General features: G+C 50.6%; 1 protein-coding gene across 1 annotated transcript in view; it reads right to left on the bottom strand.

Annotated features, from left to right (window-relative positions):
• Positions 1-16,500, bottom strand: part of INPPL1 (inositol polyphosphate phosphatase like 1) — a gene marked incomplete at its 3' end in the record, with an annotated part of 86,194 nt that overhangs the window by 23,320 nt on the left and 46,374 nt on the right. The window contains 5 exon segments of the mRNA XM_077450841.1: positions 315-405; positions 1,832-1,972; positions 3,935-4,046; positions 10,258-10,402; positions 13,351-13,414. Coding sequence (XP_077306967.1) covers positions 315-405; positions 1,832-1,972; positions 3,935-4,046; positions 10,258-10,402; positions 13,351-13,414 — 553 coding nt within the window.

The raw sequence follows: 16,500 nt of genomic DNA, 5'->3' as shown, positions 1-16,500 counted from the left end.
TTATGTGTCACTTTGTGTTGGTCTATCACATAAAATCCCAATAAAATAAATTTACATTTTTGGTTGTAACATGACAAAGTGTGGAACATTTCAAGGGGTATGAATACTTTTTCAAGGCACTGTAGTCATACTATACAGGTACGCATGCATCATACTTTTATGTTTATTGGATGCGAGTGTCACCCTCACTTTTATTGTGATATTGTGCCCACTCCCTCGCTCCGTGTTTGGTAGTTGCCCCCCTGTGTTTATATACGATGCCCCCCCCCCCCACCCTCTGTTTTTATATTCATCACTAAATCAAAACACATTACCTGCTGCAGAATCTTGGACACAGTGGGGGAGCTCTGCTGGTCGAAAATCTTGGAAAGAATTTCTAGTCCGGATAAAACCTTATCCACCTCTCTGTACAAGCAGAAAAAATAAATAAATAATAAAAAAAAAAGAATATTAGTATAATATAATATATATATATATATATATATATATATATATACACATATATATATATATATATATATATATATATATATATATATATATATATATATATATATATATATATATATATATATATATACACACTATAAATACTATAATTGTTTTAGGTAAGCTAGCAGAAGTGCACTGCCGTTTGCAACCACCAGGTGGAGCTGTCGGCTTTCTTTTCCCATTTTTGCCTAGCAATCCTTATCAGCATTGCTAAAAAAATAAAAAAAAAAAAAAAAAAAAATAATAAAATAACTGTCATTGGAATGCAATGACAGGAGAATCCATTTCTCTGTACAAGCAGAAAAAAATAAATAATATTATTATAATATATAACAGCTAAAGGAATAATATACACACCGCCACTTTAAAAGGGCAACTCCATCTTAAGACGCTAACCTTTACCCCATATTTGTCATAATGGTCAATATTCTGAGCCCTCCCTCCTGGTTATTATGGCGGATAAGGAATCGTTTACCGCTGATATTCGGACAATTCCAAAACGCATAAAAACTTGGACCAAAACGGACTTCTGATATCAAATATTATAGCTTGGTGAGCTAGGCCTTAAAAATGGTTTTGAAAGGAATTCACAGGAGATTTACATCAATATTCTTTAGTTACTGTAGATGGCGCCAAAATGATCAAATAATAAAATCTATAATTGTTTTAGGCAAACTAGCAGAAGTGCACTGCCGTTTGCAACCACCAGGTGGAGCTGTTGGCTTTCTTTCCCCATTTTTGCCTAGCAATCCTTATCAGCATTGCTAAAAAAAAATAAAAAAATAAACTGTCATTGGAATGCAATGACAGGAGAAGTTACTCTTACCTGCCCCATTAGACACCCAGCTGCGTAGGTCACCAGCAGCACGGCCACCCTAACTTACCTTGCCAACAGCTGTGCACTGCAACACAACGCAAACACGTCAATGTGCATTGCACTGCCAGAAATGGCGTATGCACCATTTCCGATCCATTGGCAGCCCATTCATTTTCAATAGCCGTTAATGCAAAGCACATTGATGCCCGTCATGATGCGCCTCAATGCGCTTGTGTAAAAGCAACAAAACACAGCGGTTATTTTTATTTTTTTTTCCTCAACAGCAGACAAAAATATATATATATTTTTAAATCTATCGTGCGTTGCAGAGGATTGTCATGGGTTGTGATTCAACACACTGCACAAAAGTGATACGTTTGTGGATCAAAAAAACACGGGAATGGGGTTGGCGACCATCACAGAATCGATATCTCCACTACAACAGAGACGCGTCATTTCTGTGGCCTCCGACTGGCAGGTTCTGTAACAAGGAGTCAAAGGCGACGGTGGTTTTTCGCTGACCCGTGAAGGCGCTTGCAGGAGACGACCAGCGTTTTGTTGAGGTGGGGCAGGCTGGTGGCCCCGGATTTCACAGCTTCTAGATCCAGCGCGTAGTTGCCCTTCAGGTACTCGTGGGAGACGGTGCTCAGGCCATTGGTGGAGCTGCAAGGGAGAGGAAAGACGAGGACCAAAATCAGAAATCAGATGGGAGGCCGACTGTAATCTACAGCAAATTTAAAGGGAGAGTCCATTCAAGCAGACATTTCATGCACACGGGATTGTCACACCTCTCTGGGACTTCAGTTGAGAGATCTCCGAGTTTGGTAATACCGGCAAACGGAACCTATTATACTATGGAGCTCCGCCAACTGGGGGCGCTGTTCTCAGGTCACAATCAAACACTCTATTGTCTGAACATTCCATACAGGTGCCGGACAGATTTGCATCATCTACTATTTCTTGTGCAAATCCCTGTCCTAAGATGTCCCTGCTCTGATATACCTGGGAGTCTTGGGATATTTCCTCTCACCTTTGCGTTTTCCTATCCCCCCCCCCACACAATAAAAAATTCCCTGCCTCCCACATTTGCTCCCACTGATGCCAGTTACAGTTCATTCTGTTACATTCCTGATAATATATATGAATAAAAACCCAGCAGGCATGGTGGGAACCCCTCATAATGGGCACAGCAGGTGTACAGACCCGGGAACTCAGCACAGGGATGGTGGGAACCCCTCATAATGGGCACAGCGGGTGTACAGACCCAAGAACTTAGCACAGGGATGGTGGAAACCCCTCATAATGGGCACAGCGGGTGTACAGACCCAGGAACTCAGCACAGGGATGGTGGGAACCCCTCATAATGGGCACAGCGGGTGTACAGACCCGGGAACTCAGCACAGGGATGGTGGGAACCCCTCATAATGGGCACAGCGGGTGTACAGACCCAAGAACTTAGCACAGGGATGGTGGAAACCCCTCATAATGGGCACAGCGGGTGTACAGACCCAGGAACTCAGCACAGGGACGGTGAGAACCCCTCATAATGGGCACAGCGGGTGTACAGACCCAGGAACTCAGCACAGGGATGGTGGGAACCCCTCATAATGGGCACAGCGGGTGTACAGACCCAGGAACTCAGCACAGGGATGGTGGGAACCCCTCATAATGGGCACAAAAGGTGTACAGACCCGGGAACCCAGTACAGGGATGGTGGGAACCCCTCATAATGGGCACAGCGGGTGTACAGATCCGGGAACTCAGCACAGGGATGGTGGGAACCCCTCATAATGGGCACAACAGGTGTACAGACCCGGGAACCCAGCAAAGGGACGGTGGGAACCCCTCATAATGGGCACAGCGGGTGTACAGACCCGGGAACTCAGCACAGGGATGGTGGGAACCCCTCATAATGGGCACAGTGAGTGTACAGACCCAGGAACTCAGCACAGGGATGGTGGGAACCCCTCATAATGGGCACAGCGGGTGTACAGACCCGGGAACTCAGCACAGGGATGGTGGGAACCCCTCATAATGGGCACAGCGGGTGTACAGACCCGGGAACTCAGCACAGGGATGGTGGGAACCCCTCATAATGGGCACAGTGGGTGTACAGACCCGGGAACTCAGCACAGGAAAGATGGGAACTCCTCATAATGGGCACAACAGGTGTACAGACCCGGGAACTCAGCACAGGGATGATGGGAACTCCTCATAATGGGCACAACAGGTGTACAGACCCGGGAACTCAGCACAGGGATGGTGGGAACCCCTCATAATGGGCACACAGCAGGTGTACAGACCCGGGAACCCAGCACAGGGATGGTGGGAACCCCTCATAATGGGCACAGCGGGTGTACAGACCCGGGAACCCAGCACAGGGATGGTGGGAACCCCTCATAATGGGCACAGCAGGACTGGGGACCTTAGTGTGGAGATTGCACTAATAAAGACCCAGAGAGAAAGAAGTGCTTGTTAAGGAGTTTAACTCTCCGTTTATTTCCTATACCAAATCCAGCTAAAATAGCTTCCTAATAAGTCTCTGTGTGACATATTTGGAGAACTCCCCCTTGGTGGTAGGTAGGACGCTCCTCTCAGTGTCCTCAGTAGCAGGGGGTGCATTACCTCTCCGCAGAGCCGACATCCTGCCCGCAGGGCATCAAACTCATTCCGAGGCCTCCCGAGAAACTCGCCGAGGCAGATCGAGGCGGGAGGGGTGGCTTCTCATCCTCTCCATCTGAAAGGGAACAGAGAGAGTGACATGTACAATAGATCTACACCACAAAGAGCAACTGTCCGAACAGACGGTACAGGAGCTGATTCTAGTATTAAGTCTAAAACTTCAGTCAAAGCCATTTTGTTGTGGGTGGTGTTGCAATGGGTTTGAGCCTCTGTCATGCTTATATTATTGTTTGTGTCCCCACTGGGGATATTATTCTTCACTTCCTGTCAGGACAGGAAGTGATGAGAAATCTCTCTAGAAGGGACACAAAAAAAAAAATAGGACTTATTACACTTAGGAGTCCTTTAGCCCCATACACACTATTAGATTTTCTGCAGTTTTTGTCTTCAGATTTGCCAAAACTATGTAGTGGAAGGGCCTGTCCGATTACATACAAATTGAAACTCTTAAGGTTTGACCTCATATTATATGGTTTTGGTAAATCTGAAGACAAAAATCTGCAGAAAATCTAATAGTGTGTATGGGGCCTTTGGATGGACACAGGATGTATTTCACCTTTAGGGCATCCAAAAGCAGTCTAAGTGAGGGGTGGATAACAGCTAACGGGCCCAATGTGAACTAGGAACTGCCTGCAGCTCAAGAGCCGCCTGAAGGACCAAGGCTAGAAGCTGGCATCAGATGAGACCACAACCCCCGCCTGGCCATGTAGGTGAAAACAGGACCAGGTGGAAAAAGTTAGCATGGGAAAACAATGCTGGATGCCAGAAAAGAACATGAAAATAAATTTATAATGTCTGACAAAAGAAGGGAAAATCCAAATCTGGAGACCATAAACTTGGAAATCGGTCTACCTGACCCAACCAGGGAGATGGAACGGAAACTAATTTTCTAAAGGAATAAACCAGAAATACTTACCAGGAGTCACTGCTGAGAGAGGGAAAAAACCTCACAACCTGAACACCATGGTCAACGGGGAAAATAAGCTCCGCTTGGAAAGCCGGATCTGGACTAAGGGGGTCTAAAAACGTTGTCCTGATGGGGGGGGTTGGGTTGGAGAGATGAGACATCCTAGGTTCAGAGAAGTTCCTAGGCCTCATTTCACCCGTTCCCAATGTAGGTCCAAGAGAAATAGGGTTCCATATGGAAAATGGCTGTCTAAGCAGACAATTATCTTGTCAAGGTGATGACAACCAGAGAAGGACCCTAAAAGGTGAGCTTGGGGCACAATGACCTCCAAAGTAGGAGAACACTAGTTCCAGAGAACACAGGTCAAGATTCAGCATGGTCAAATAGGGTACACGGGAACTTTGTATGCAAGAAATAAGCAAGGTGGGGAAGGTACGTTGTAGATTTCTTTACCCAAATTTTGGTAAGGAATAAAACAGACTTGAGAGATGAGACCTCCTAGGTTCAGAGAAGTTCCTAGGCCTCATTTCACCCGTTCCCAATGTAGGTCCAAGAGAAACAGGGTTCCATATGGAAAATGGCTGTCTAAGCAGACAATTACCTTGTCAAGGTGATGACAACCAGAGAAGGACCCTAAAAGGTGAGCTTGGGGCACAATGACCTCCAAGTAGGGGAACAAAATTTCCAGAGAACACGGGCCATGATTCAGCATGGTCAAATAGGGTACACTGGATCTTCGTATGCAAGAAATAAGCAAGGTGGGGAAGGTACGTTGTAGATTTCAGAGAAGAGAAGGACCCTAAAAGGTGAGCTTGGGGCACAATGACCTCCAAGTAGGAGATCATCAGTTCCAGAGAACACAGGCCAACATTGACCAGCATGGTCAAATAGGGTACACCGGAACTTCATATGCAAGAAATAAGCAAGGTGGGTAAGGTACGTTGAAGATTTCTTTACCCAAATTTTGGTAAGGAATAAAACAGACTTGAGAGATGAGACCTCCTAGGTTCAGAGAAGTTCCTTGGCCTCATTTCACCCGTTCCCAATGTAGGTCCAAGAGAAATAGGGTTCCATATGCAAAATGGCTGTCTAAGCAGACAATTACCTTGTCAAAGTGATGACAACCAGAGAAGGACCCTAAAAGGTGAGCTTGGGGCACAATGACCTCCAAGTAGGAGAACATAATTTCCAGAGAACATGGGCCATGATTCAGCATGGTCAAATAGGGTACACGGGAACTTCCTATGCAAGAAATAAGCAAGATGGGGAAGGTTCATTGTAGATTTCAGAGAAGAGAAGGACCCTAAAAGGTGAGCTTAAAAGGCACAATGACCTCCTAGTAGGAGAACACTAGTTCCAGAGATCACGGGTCATGATTCAGCATGGTCAAATAGGGTACACGGGAAGTTTCTATGCAAGAAATAAGCAAGGTGGGGAAGGTACATTGTAGATTTCTTTACCCAAATTTTGGTAAGGAATAAAACAGACTTGATAGGTGGGAATTAAACTTGGTGTTCAGCTCTAACATGCTTGGAAATTAAATCCAACCAAGAGGGTGGAACCAAAACAATTCACAGTTCCCCCGAGGCACGGACAAAGCCCCAACCTGCTTCTTCACCAGTGCCCCCTGATGATGGTCGTGGACATGCAGCGAACTGGAACCAAGTTGCCGGCCCTGGCTGACAATGTGGAGACAGCTCAGGTGTGCAGAGTTCAGATGGCAGTGGACAGCAGAGGATGCAGGAAATGAGATGAAGTCAGGGTGGGCATCAGTCAAACAAAAATGGTAGACAAAGCCGGGGTCGGTAGATGGGTAGTCAGGCACAGAATGCAAGTAATACAAAGAAAATCAGGAGCTCAGAGAACCTAGGAAATTTCTCAGGCAACCCAGGCTGCACTGAGCATGTATACACAGTATCTCACAAAAGTAAGTACACCCCTCACATTTTTGTAAATATTTTCTTCTATCTTTTCATGTGACAACACTGAAGAAATGACACTTGTCTACAATTTAAGGCTGGGTTCACACTGCTGCGGTGTACGAGATCGGACGTGATTCGCACCGCACTGTAGTGCAAATCACATGCGATCTCTGTGCGATGCAATTTCAGCCATACAGATAGTATGGCTGAATTCGCATCGCATCCGGCCCAAACTCATACAGGACCCTTTTTTTGGTCCGCAGCAGAATCGGATCGAATGGGTGTTCACACCACTGCGATCCGATTCCTGCCCGAGTTTGCAGATCGCACTGCGATATGCAAACTGATTTGGAGGTGTCATTAACTTTTCACTGACACTCCCAGCAGTTCGCATAGGGCAGTGTGAACTGCCGCTGGGAGGCATGCGATGCGGGAACCCGCAGTAGATTCGCAGCGTTCCCGCATCGCAGCAGTGTGAACCCAGCCTAAAGTAGCGAGTGTACAGCTTGTATAACAGTGTAAATTTGCTGTCCCTTCAAAATAACTCAACACACAGCCATTAATGTCTAAACCGCTGGCAATAAAAAATGAGTACACCCCTAAGTGAAAATGTCCAAATTGGGCCCAATTAGCCATTTTCTCTCCCCGGTGTCATGTGACTCTAAGCCCTTGTACACATGGTCGGACATTCCGACGGAAAATGTCCGACCGGACCGTGTTGTCGGATAATCCGACTGTGTGTGGGCTCCATCGGACTGTTTCCGCCGGAATATCCGACGGACAAAGTTTTATAGCTGGGCTATAAAACTTTCCGACAACGTGATCCGATCGGACTTTGTCCGATTGTGTGTAGAGAATTCCAATCGGACAAAGTGCCACACATGCTCAGATCAAATTCCTAGACCAAAGCTATTGGCTACTAGCCTGAACGTAGTCCCGTCGCAATGAAATAACGTCGTCACGTTCTGAACGATCTGATTTTCTCACAACTTTGTCAGACTGTGTGTATGCAACAGTTTCGGACAAAATCCGTTGGACAAAATCCAACAGATTTGGTTGTCAGAATGTCCGACCGTGTGTACAAGGGCTTAGCGTTACAAGGTCTCAGGTGTGAATGGGAAGCAGGTGTATTAAATTTGGTGTTATCGCTCTCACTCTCTCATACTGGTCACTGGAAGTTCAACATGGCACCTCATGGCAAAGAACTCTCTGAGGATCTGAACAAAAAGAATTGTTGCTCTACATAAAGATGGCCTAGGCTGTAAGAAGATTGCCAAGGCCCTGAAACTGAGCTGCAGCACGGTGGCCAAGACCATACAGCGGTATAACAGGACAGGTTCCCCCTCAGAACAGGCCTCGCCATGGTCCACCAAAGAAGTTGAGGTCACGTGCTCAGCGTCATATCCAGAGGTTGTCTTTGGGAAATAGACGTATGAGTGCTGCCAGCATTACTGCAGAGGTTGTAGGGGTGGGGGGTCAGCCTGTCAGTGCTCAGACCATACACCGCACCCTGCATCAAATTGGTCTGCATGTCTGTCATCCCAGAAGGAAGCCTCTTCTAAAGATGATGCACAAGAAAGACCACAAACAGTTTTCTGAAGACAAGCAGACTAAGGAGATGGATTACTGGAACCATGTCCTGTGGTCTGATGAGACCAAGATAAACGTATTTGGTGTCAGATGGTGACAAGCGTGTGTGGGGGCAACTAGGTGAGGAGGACAAAGACAAGAGTGTCTTGTCTACAGTCAGGCATGGTGGTGGGGGTGTCATGGTCTGGGGCTGCATGAGTGCTGCCAGCACTGGGGGGCTACAGATCATTGAGGGGACCATGAATGCCAACATGTACTGTGACATACTGAAGCAGAGCATGATCCCCTCCCTTCAGAGACTGGGCCGCAGGGCAGTATTCCAACATGATAACCACCCCAAACACACCTCCAAGATGACCACTGCCTTGCTAAAGAAGCTGAGGATAAAGGTGATGGACTGGCCAAGCATGTCTCCAGACCTAAACCCTATTGATCATCTGTGGGACATCCTCAAACGGAAGGTGGAGGAGCGCAAGGTCTCCAACATCCACCAGCTCTGTGATGTAGTCATGGAGGAGGGGAAGAGGACTCCAGTGGTGACCTGTGAAGCTCTGGTGACCTCCATTGCCAAGAGGGTGAAGGCAGTGCTGGAAAATAATGGTGGCCACACAAAATATTGACACTTTAGGCCAAATTTGGACATTTTCACTTAGGGGTGTACTCACTTTTGTTGTCAGCAGTTTAGACATTAATGGCTGTGTGTTGAGTTATTTTGAGGGGACGGGAAATTTACACTGTTATACAAGCTGTACACTCACTACTTTACATTGTAGCAAAGTGCCATTTCTTCAGTGTTGTCACATTTATTTTTTTATTTAAAAGGTACATATATAGCGCCATCAATTTACACAGTGCTTTACATATACATTGTACATTCACATCACATAGATGAAAAGATAGAATAAAGGGGAATGGAGGGATAGGGATGGGGGAGAGGGGAAGGGAATGGAGGGATAGGGATGGGGGGAGAGAGGGAATGGAGAGATGGTAATGGAGGGATAGGGATGGGGAGGGAGAGAGAGGAATGGAGGGATAGGGATTGAGGGATAGGGATGGAGGGATAGGGATGGGGGGAGAGAGGAATGGAGGGATAGGGATGGGAGGATGGAGGGATAGGGATGGGGGGGGAGAGAGAGGAGAATGGAGGGATAGGGATTGGGGGGAGAAATGGAGGGATAAGGATGGGGGGGAAAGGGGAATGGAAGGATAGGGATGGGGGAATGGAGGGATGGGGGGGAAGAGGGGAATGGAGGGATGGGGGGAAGAGGGGAATGGAGGGATGGGGGGGAGGGGAATGGAGGGATAGGGATGGGGGAGGGGGAAGAGAGAGGAATTGAGGGATAGGGATGGGGGGCGGGGGGAGAGAGAGGAATTGAGGGATAGGGATGGGGGGAGAGAGGAATGGAGGGATAGGAATGGAGGGATAGGGATGGGAGGATGGAGGGATAGGAATGGAGGGATAGGGATGGGAGGATGGAGGGATAGGGATGGGGGGGAGAGAGAGGAGAATGGAGGGATAGGAATTGGGGGGGGGGGAAATGGAGGGATAAGGATGGGGGGAGAGGGGAATGGAGGGATAGGGATGGGGGGAGGGGGGAATGGAGGGATAGGGATGGGGGGAGGGGGATGGAGGGATAGGGATGGGGGAGGGGGATGGAGGGATAGGGATGGGGGGGAGAGGTGAATGGAGGGATAGGGATGGGGGGGGAGAGGGGAATGGAGGGATGGGGGGGGAGAGGGGAATGGAGGGATAGGGATGGGGGGGAGAGGGGAATGGAGGGATAGGGATGGGGGGGAGAGGGGAATGGAGGGATGGGGGGGGGAGAGGGGAATGGAGGGATACTCACCAGAATAGTCTCTGTCCTCTATGACGTCTTTCTCCCTCTCCACGGGGTACAGCAGGGTACACACCATCCCCTGGTTGGGCTGCAGGTAGAGTGCAATCAGGTCCCCCAACGTCTTGAACCTTCGAACCTGAACCCCCAGAGATGTCTGTGGAGAGAGGAGATACGGGGTGGGGGATCAGGGATGGGCTGCGTATGTGAATGGAAGATTGACTAGAAGGCAGGATAAGTTCATTCAACCCAAAACTGATATATATATATATAACCAGAAATCTCCCAGGCGTGCAGGAGCAGAGTCAGGAACGATGGTGGAGATCTTGCTGTTGGAATATCCGACAATCGGGTGTTCATGTGTGGCGGGTCTCATAGACCCCAATGCTACAGTCACGTCTCCGCCCCCCCCCCCAACCCCCCCTCCACCTGGCCATTCAGATAACATTCAGCCCCAAACTTTGTTCTGTGATTGAGGCCGGCACACAATCCGGGGCCCATGAGCACTTGCATGCAAGAGGTCTGGAGGTACAGCGGGAGATGGGAACACAAAATGCTACAGTTGTCACCAGAACAGGAAATGGAGGAAAATCTTCCAATAGGTGACACCCGTGTACCAGAGGACATCCCTCACTTCCTGTTGTGTCTTCAGGACAGAAAGTGCAGAGAGATCACCCCAATGGAACCCAGGGAGCAAAAAAACAAACGAAGAAGGGTTTTACCCGCCCCTACTCCACCCAAAACATCAAAGAAACCTAAAATTCAATCCACAGTCTTGGCAGATCTATTTGAAAACCCCTTTGGGTGTGATGGTGGTAGGGAAGAGGTGGCGCCCCCTGGGGGGGGGATCTGGATCCAATGCAGGTCTCATCTTGTCTCTCTGCAGCTGTCTGAGATGTCACCGAGCCCAGCAGGCGATGACAGCGGACATGACACCTGTTTGCTCAGCTGCCCGGCTGTCTAGACTGATGTTTCGGTAGAGATCACCGTGCAAAGGGCAGCTGTCCCAGCGAGCCGGAGGCCAAGATCCGACCCCTGCACCTACATTCACCGACACCACACTGAAAGACAGGATAGCATCCTTCTCTCCGAGATCAGATGAATACAGAGAGGTCTTCTCCACCCCAACGTTCCATATCCTCATTATCAGGGATTCCTGTGCTGAGTTCCCAGGTCTGTACACCCGCTGTGCCCATTATGAGAGGTTCCCACCATCCCTGTGCTGAGTTCCCGGGTCTGTACTCCTGCTGTGCCCATTATGAGGGGTTCCCACCATCCCTGTGCTGAGTTCCCGGGTCTCTATGCCCGCTGTGCCCATTATGAGGGGTTCCCACCATCTCTGTGCCGAGTTCCTGGGTCTGTACACCTGCTGTGCCCATTATGAGGGGTTCCCACCATCCCTGTGCTGAGTTCCCGGGTCTGTACACCCGCTGTTCCCACTATGAGGGGTTCCCACTATCCCTGTGCTGAGTTCCCGGGTCTCTATGCCCGCTGTGCCCATTATGAGGGGTTCCCACCATCTCTGTGCTGAGTTCCCGGGTCTGTACACCTGCTGTGCCCATTATGAGGGGTTCCCACCATCCCTGTGCTGAGTTCCCGGGTCTCTATGCCCGCTGTGCCCATTATGAGGGGTTCCCACCATCTCTGTGCTGAGTTCCTGGGTCTGTACACCTGCTGTGCCCATTATGAGGGGTTCCCACCATCCCTGTGCTGAGTTCCCGGGTCTGTACACCTGCTGTTCCCACTATGAGGGGTTCCCACTATCCCTGTGCTGAGTTCCCGGGTCTCTATGCCCGCTGTGCCCATTATGAGGGGTTCCCACCATCTCTGTGCTGAGTTCCCGGGTCTGTACACCTGCTGTGCCCATTATGAGGGGTTTCCATCATCCCTGCGCTGAGTTCCCAGGTCTGTACACCCACTGTACCCATTATGAGGGGTTCCCACCATCCCTGCGCTGAGTTCCCGGGTCTCTACACCTGCTGTGCCCATTATGAGGAGTTCCCGGGTCTGTATATCTGCTGTGCCCATTATGAGGGGTTCTCACCATCCCTGTGCTGAGTTCCCGGGTCTGTACATCTGCTGTGCCCATTATGAGGGGTTCTCACCATCCCTGTGCTGAGTTCCCAGGTCTGTACACCTGCTGTGCCCATTATGAGGGGTTTCCATCATCCCTGTGCTGAGTTCCCGGGTCTGTACACCCGCTGTGCCCATTATGAGGGGTTCCCAAGATCCCTGTGCTGAGTTCCCGGGTCTGTACACCCGCTGTACCCATTATGAATGGTTTCTGCCATCCCTGTACAGAACCAGAGCCACACTAATTATAGCTTGACTGTTTAAATTCCTTTGTAAGGGTTTTGTTTTTGGGGTCTGTGGATGGGGTTGGGTGGGGTGGGGAGGGGATCTCAGTAGGGAGTACATGTTATAATTATGGTAGGTCTGCTGTAAATGCTGTGATCTACAGACACCATTAAACATATAGCAGTGCACATGATCAGTGCAGCCTGAAGGTGGCAGTAATGATCTTCAGGCTTTTATTTTTTCCATTGGTGCCTTCAGCCTGCAGGTGATCATTATATAATATCTATACAGGGGTCACGTGATCAGGAATTAATCCGATTGGTCCTCCTGATCAGGAATGCACTCTGATTGGCTCTCTATCATCTGGGAAGACATGAGCTCTGCAGGATTTTTTTTTAGCAAGGAAATGGGAAGGCAGGGAAAAACATGTAGAAAAGGAGACCAGAGCTCCCCCTGCAGGCAGGATAGAAAATGACATAATAAACATAAATATGTATGACCCCCCCCCTTCTCGTCTAAAGCTGAGCATTTCCTTGTGACACAATCCGGCCTCTGCGGAAGTGAAGCTGAAAAATGGTTACATAAGAGAACTTTTGTTACCACATTAGAAATCCTCAACCTCCGGGACGCCGTGCCGGGCTCCTGTCAGGTGCATGCAGGAAGATTTGAATTTTTGCTCCTGTGTGCGCCCACTGCTTCGGCCACAGGTATGAGACATCCCCCCGGCCCCCCGCATGCAATAGAAGCCTGTTCTGGGTATTGCTGGACTGTGACCCCCTAGAAGCACCCTCTCGGCAGATTCAGTACCTGTACGGCCAGATAGTCCTCCTCGTCCGGCAGGATACGGTACGTGTGGACATGTTTCTGAAATCTGCAGAAAAATAAAAACAACAAAAAAAGATTTGTTAAGCTCATTTTATTGAAATATCCTCGTTGTTCAAAGCGGGGACACAGCCAAGAGGGGACTCCGCTAGTGATTTTATGCTTCCTGTGTCACCTGCCTGCTCGCCGGACTAGGCAAGCTGATCGTGTCCAGCCCCCCCAATGTAAGCTGCCTGAACCCCTCTTCAGCCCCCAGTGCCTGAAACATGTTAGATGACATGAAAATTGTGGGAAGATGATTTTAGGTCATTCAATACATATGTGAGTGTTTTTGTTTCACGTTTGACTGGAGTGGATGCATAGCAAGGAACCACATGACAAGAGGCTGCAGTTCTCAGCACAGGACTAGAATGAGGACTTCTCTTCCCAGGACAGGACCAGACTGAGGACTTCCCAGGACAAGGGCCAGACTGAGGAAGGACCAGGGCCAGACTGAGGACATCAAAGGACAGGACCAGACCGAGGACTTCCCAGGACCGGACCAGACCGAGGACTTCCCAGGACAAGGGCCAGACTGAGGAAGGACCAGGGCCAGACTGAGGACATCAAAGGACAGGACCAGACCGAGGACTTCCCAGGACCGGACCAGACCGAGGACTTCCCAGGACAAGGGCCAGACTGAGGAAGGACCAGGGCCAGACTGAGGACATCAAAGGACAGGACCAGACTGAGGACTTCCCAGGACCAGACCGAGGACGTCCCAGGACAGGACCAGACCGAGGACTTCCCAGGACAGGACCAGACCGAGGACTTCCCAGGACAGGACCAGACCGAGGACTTCCCAGGACCGGACCAGACCGAGGACATCCCAGGACCGGACCAGACCGAGGACATCCCAGGACCGGACCAGACCGAGGACTTCCCAGGACCGGACCAGACCGAGGACTTCCCAGGACCGGACCAGACCGAGGACTTCTCAGGACCGGACCAGACCGAGGACTCCCTAGGACAGGACCAGACCGAGGACTCCCTAGGACAGGACCAGACCGAGGACTCCCTAGGACAGGACCAGACCGAGGACTCCCTAGGACAGGACCAGACCGAGGACTCCCTAGGACAGGACCAGACCGAGGACTCCCTAGGACAGGACCAGACCGAGGACTCCCAAGGACAGGACCAGACTGAGAACCTCTCGGGACAGGGCCACACTGAGAACCTCTCGGAACAGGGCCACACTGAGCACCTCTCGGGACCGGAGCACACTGGAGGACCTCTCGGGACCGGAGCACACTGGAGGACCTCTCAGGACGGGAGCACACTGGAGGACCTCTCGTGGCGGGACCACACTGGAGGACCTCTCGGGACGGGACCACACTGAGGACCTCTCGGGACGGGACCACACTGAGGACCTCTCGGGACGGGACCACACTGAGGACCTCTCGGGACGGGACCACACTGAGGACCTCTCGGGACGGGACCACACTGAGGACCTCTCGGGACGGGATCACACTGAGGACCTCTCGGGACGGGATCACACTGAGGACCTCTCGGGACGGGATCACACTGAGGACCGCTCGGGACGGGACCACACTGAGGACCTCTCAGGACAGAAGCACACTGAGGACCTCTTAGCACGGGACCAAACTGAGAACCTCTTAGCACGGGACCACACTGAGGACCTCTTAGCACGGGACCACACTGAGGACCTCTTAGCACGGGACCACACTGAGGACCTCTTAGCACGGGACCACACTGAGGACCTCTTAGCACGGGACCACACTGAGGACCTCTTAGCACGGGACCACACTGAGGACCTCTCTTAGCACGGGACCACACTGAGGACCTCTCTTAGCACGGGACCACACTGAGGACCTCTTAGCACGGGACCACACTGAGGACCTCTTAGCACGGGACCACACTGAGGACCTCTTAGCACGGGACCACACTGAGGACCTCTTAGCACGGGACCACACTGAGGACCTCTTAGCACGGGACCACACTGAGGACCTCTTAGCACGGGACCACACTGAGGACCTCTTAGCACGGGACCACACTGAGGACCTCTTAGCACGGGACCACACTGAGGACCTCTTAGCACGGGACCACACTGAGGACCTCTTAGCACGGGACCACACTGAGGACCTCTTAGCACGGGACCACACTGAGGACCTCTTAGCACGGGACCACACTGAGGACCTCTTAGCACGGGACCACACTGAGGACCTCTTAGCACGGGACCACACTGAGGACCTCTTAGCACGGGACCACACTGAGGACCTCTTAGCACGGGACCACACTGAGGACCTCTTAGCACGGGACCACACTGAGGACCTCTTAGCACGAGACCACACTGAGGACCTCTTAGCACAGGACCACACTGAGGACCTCTTAGCACGGGACCACACTGAGGACCTCTTAGCACGGGACCACACTGAGGACCTCTTAGCACGGGACCACACTGAGGACCTCTTAGCACGGGACCACACTGAGGACCTCTTAGCACGGGACCACACTGAGGACCTCTTAGGACAGGACCACACTGAGAACCTCTTAGCACAGGAGCACACTGAGGACCTCTTAGGACAGGAGCACACAGAGGACCTCTTAGGATAGGACCACACTGAGAACCTCTTAGCACAGGAGCACACTGAGGACCTCTTAGGACAGGAGCACACAGAGGACCTCTTAGGACAGGAGCACACAGAGGACCTCTTAGGATAGGACCACACTGAGAACCTCTTAGCACAGGAGCACACTGAGGACCTCTTAGGACAGGAGCACACAGAGGACCTCTTAGGACAGGAGCACACAGAGGACCTCTTAGGACAGGAGCACACAGAGGACCTCTTAGGACAGGAGCACACAGAGGACCTCTTAGGACAGGAGCACACAGAGGACCTCTTAGGACAGGAGCACACAGAGGACCTCTTAGGACAGGAGCACACAGAGGACCTCTTAGGACAGGAGCACACAGAGGACCTCTTAGGATAGGACCACACTGAGGACCTCTTAGGACAGGACCACACTGAGGACCTCTTAGGATAGGACCACACTGAGGACCTCTTAGGACAGGACCACACTGAGGACCTCTTAGGACAGGACCACACTGAGGACCTCTTAGGACAGGACCACACT

Source organism: Lithobates pipiens, unplaced genomic scaffold, assembly GCF_037356315.1.
Source record: "Lithobates pipiens isolate NorthernLeopardFrog02 unplaced genomic scaffold, aLitPip1_a1.2 Scaffold_23, whole genome shotgun sequence".
In the NCBI taxonomy this organism is placed as follows: Eukaryota; Metazoa; Chordata; class Amphibia; order Anura; family Ranidae; genus Lithobates; species Lithobates pipiens.
The sequence above is the reverse complement of the archived record's forward strand: the minus strand, read 5'-3'. Positions and strand labels throughout refer to the sequence as shown.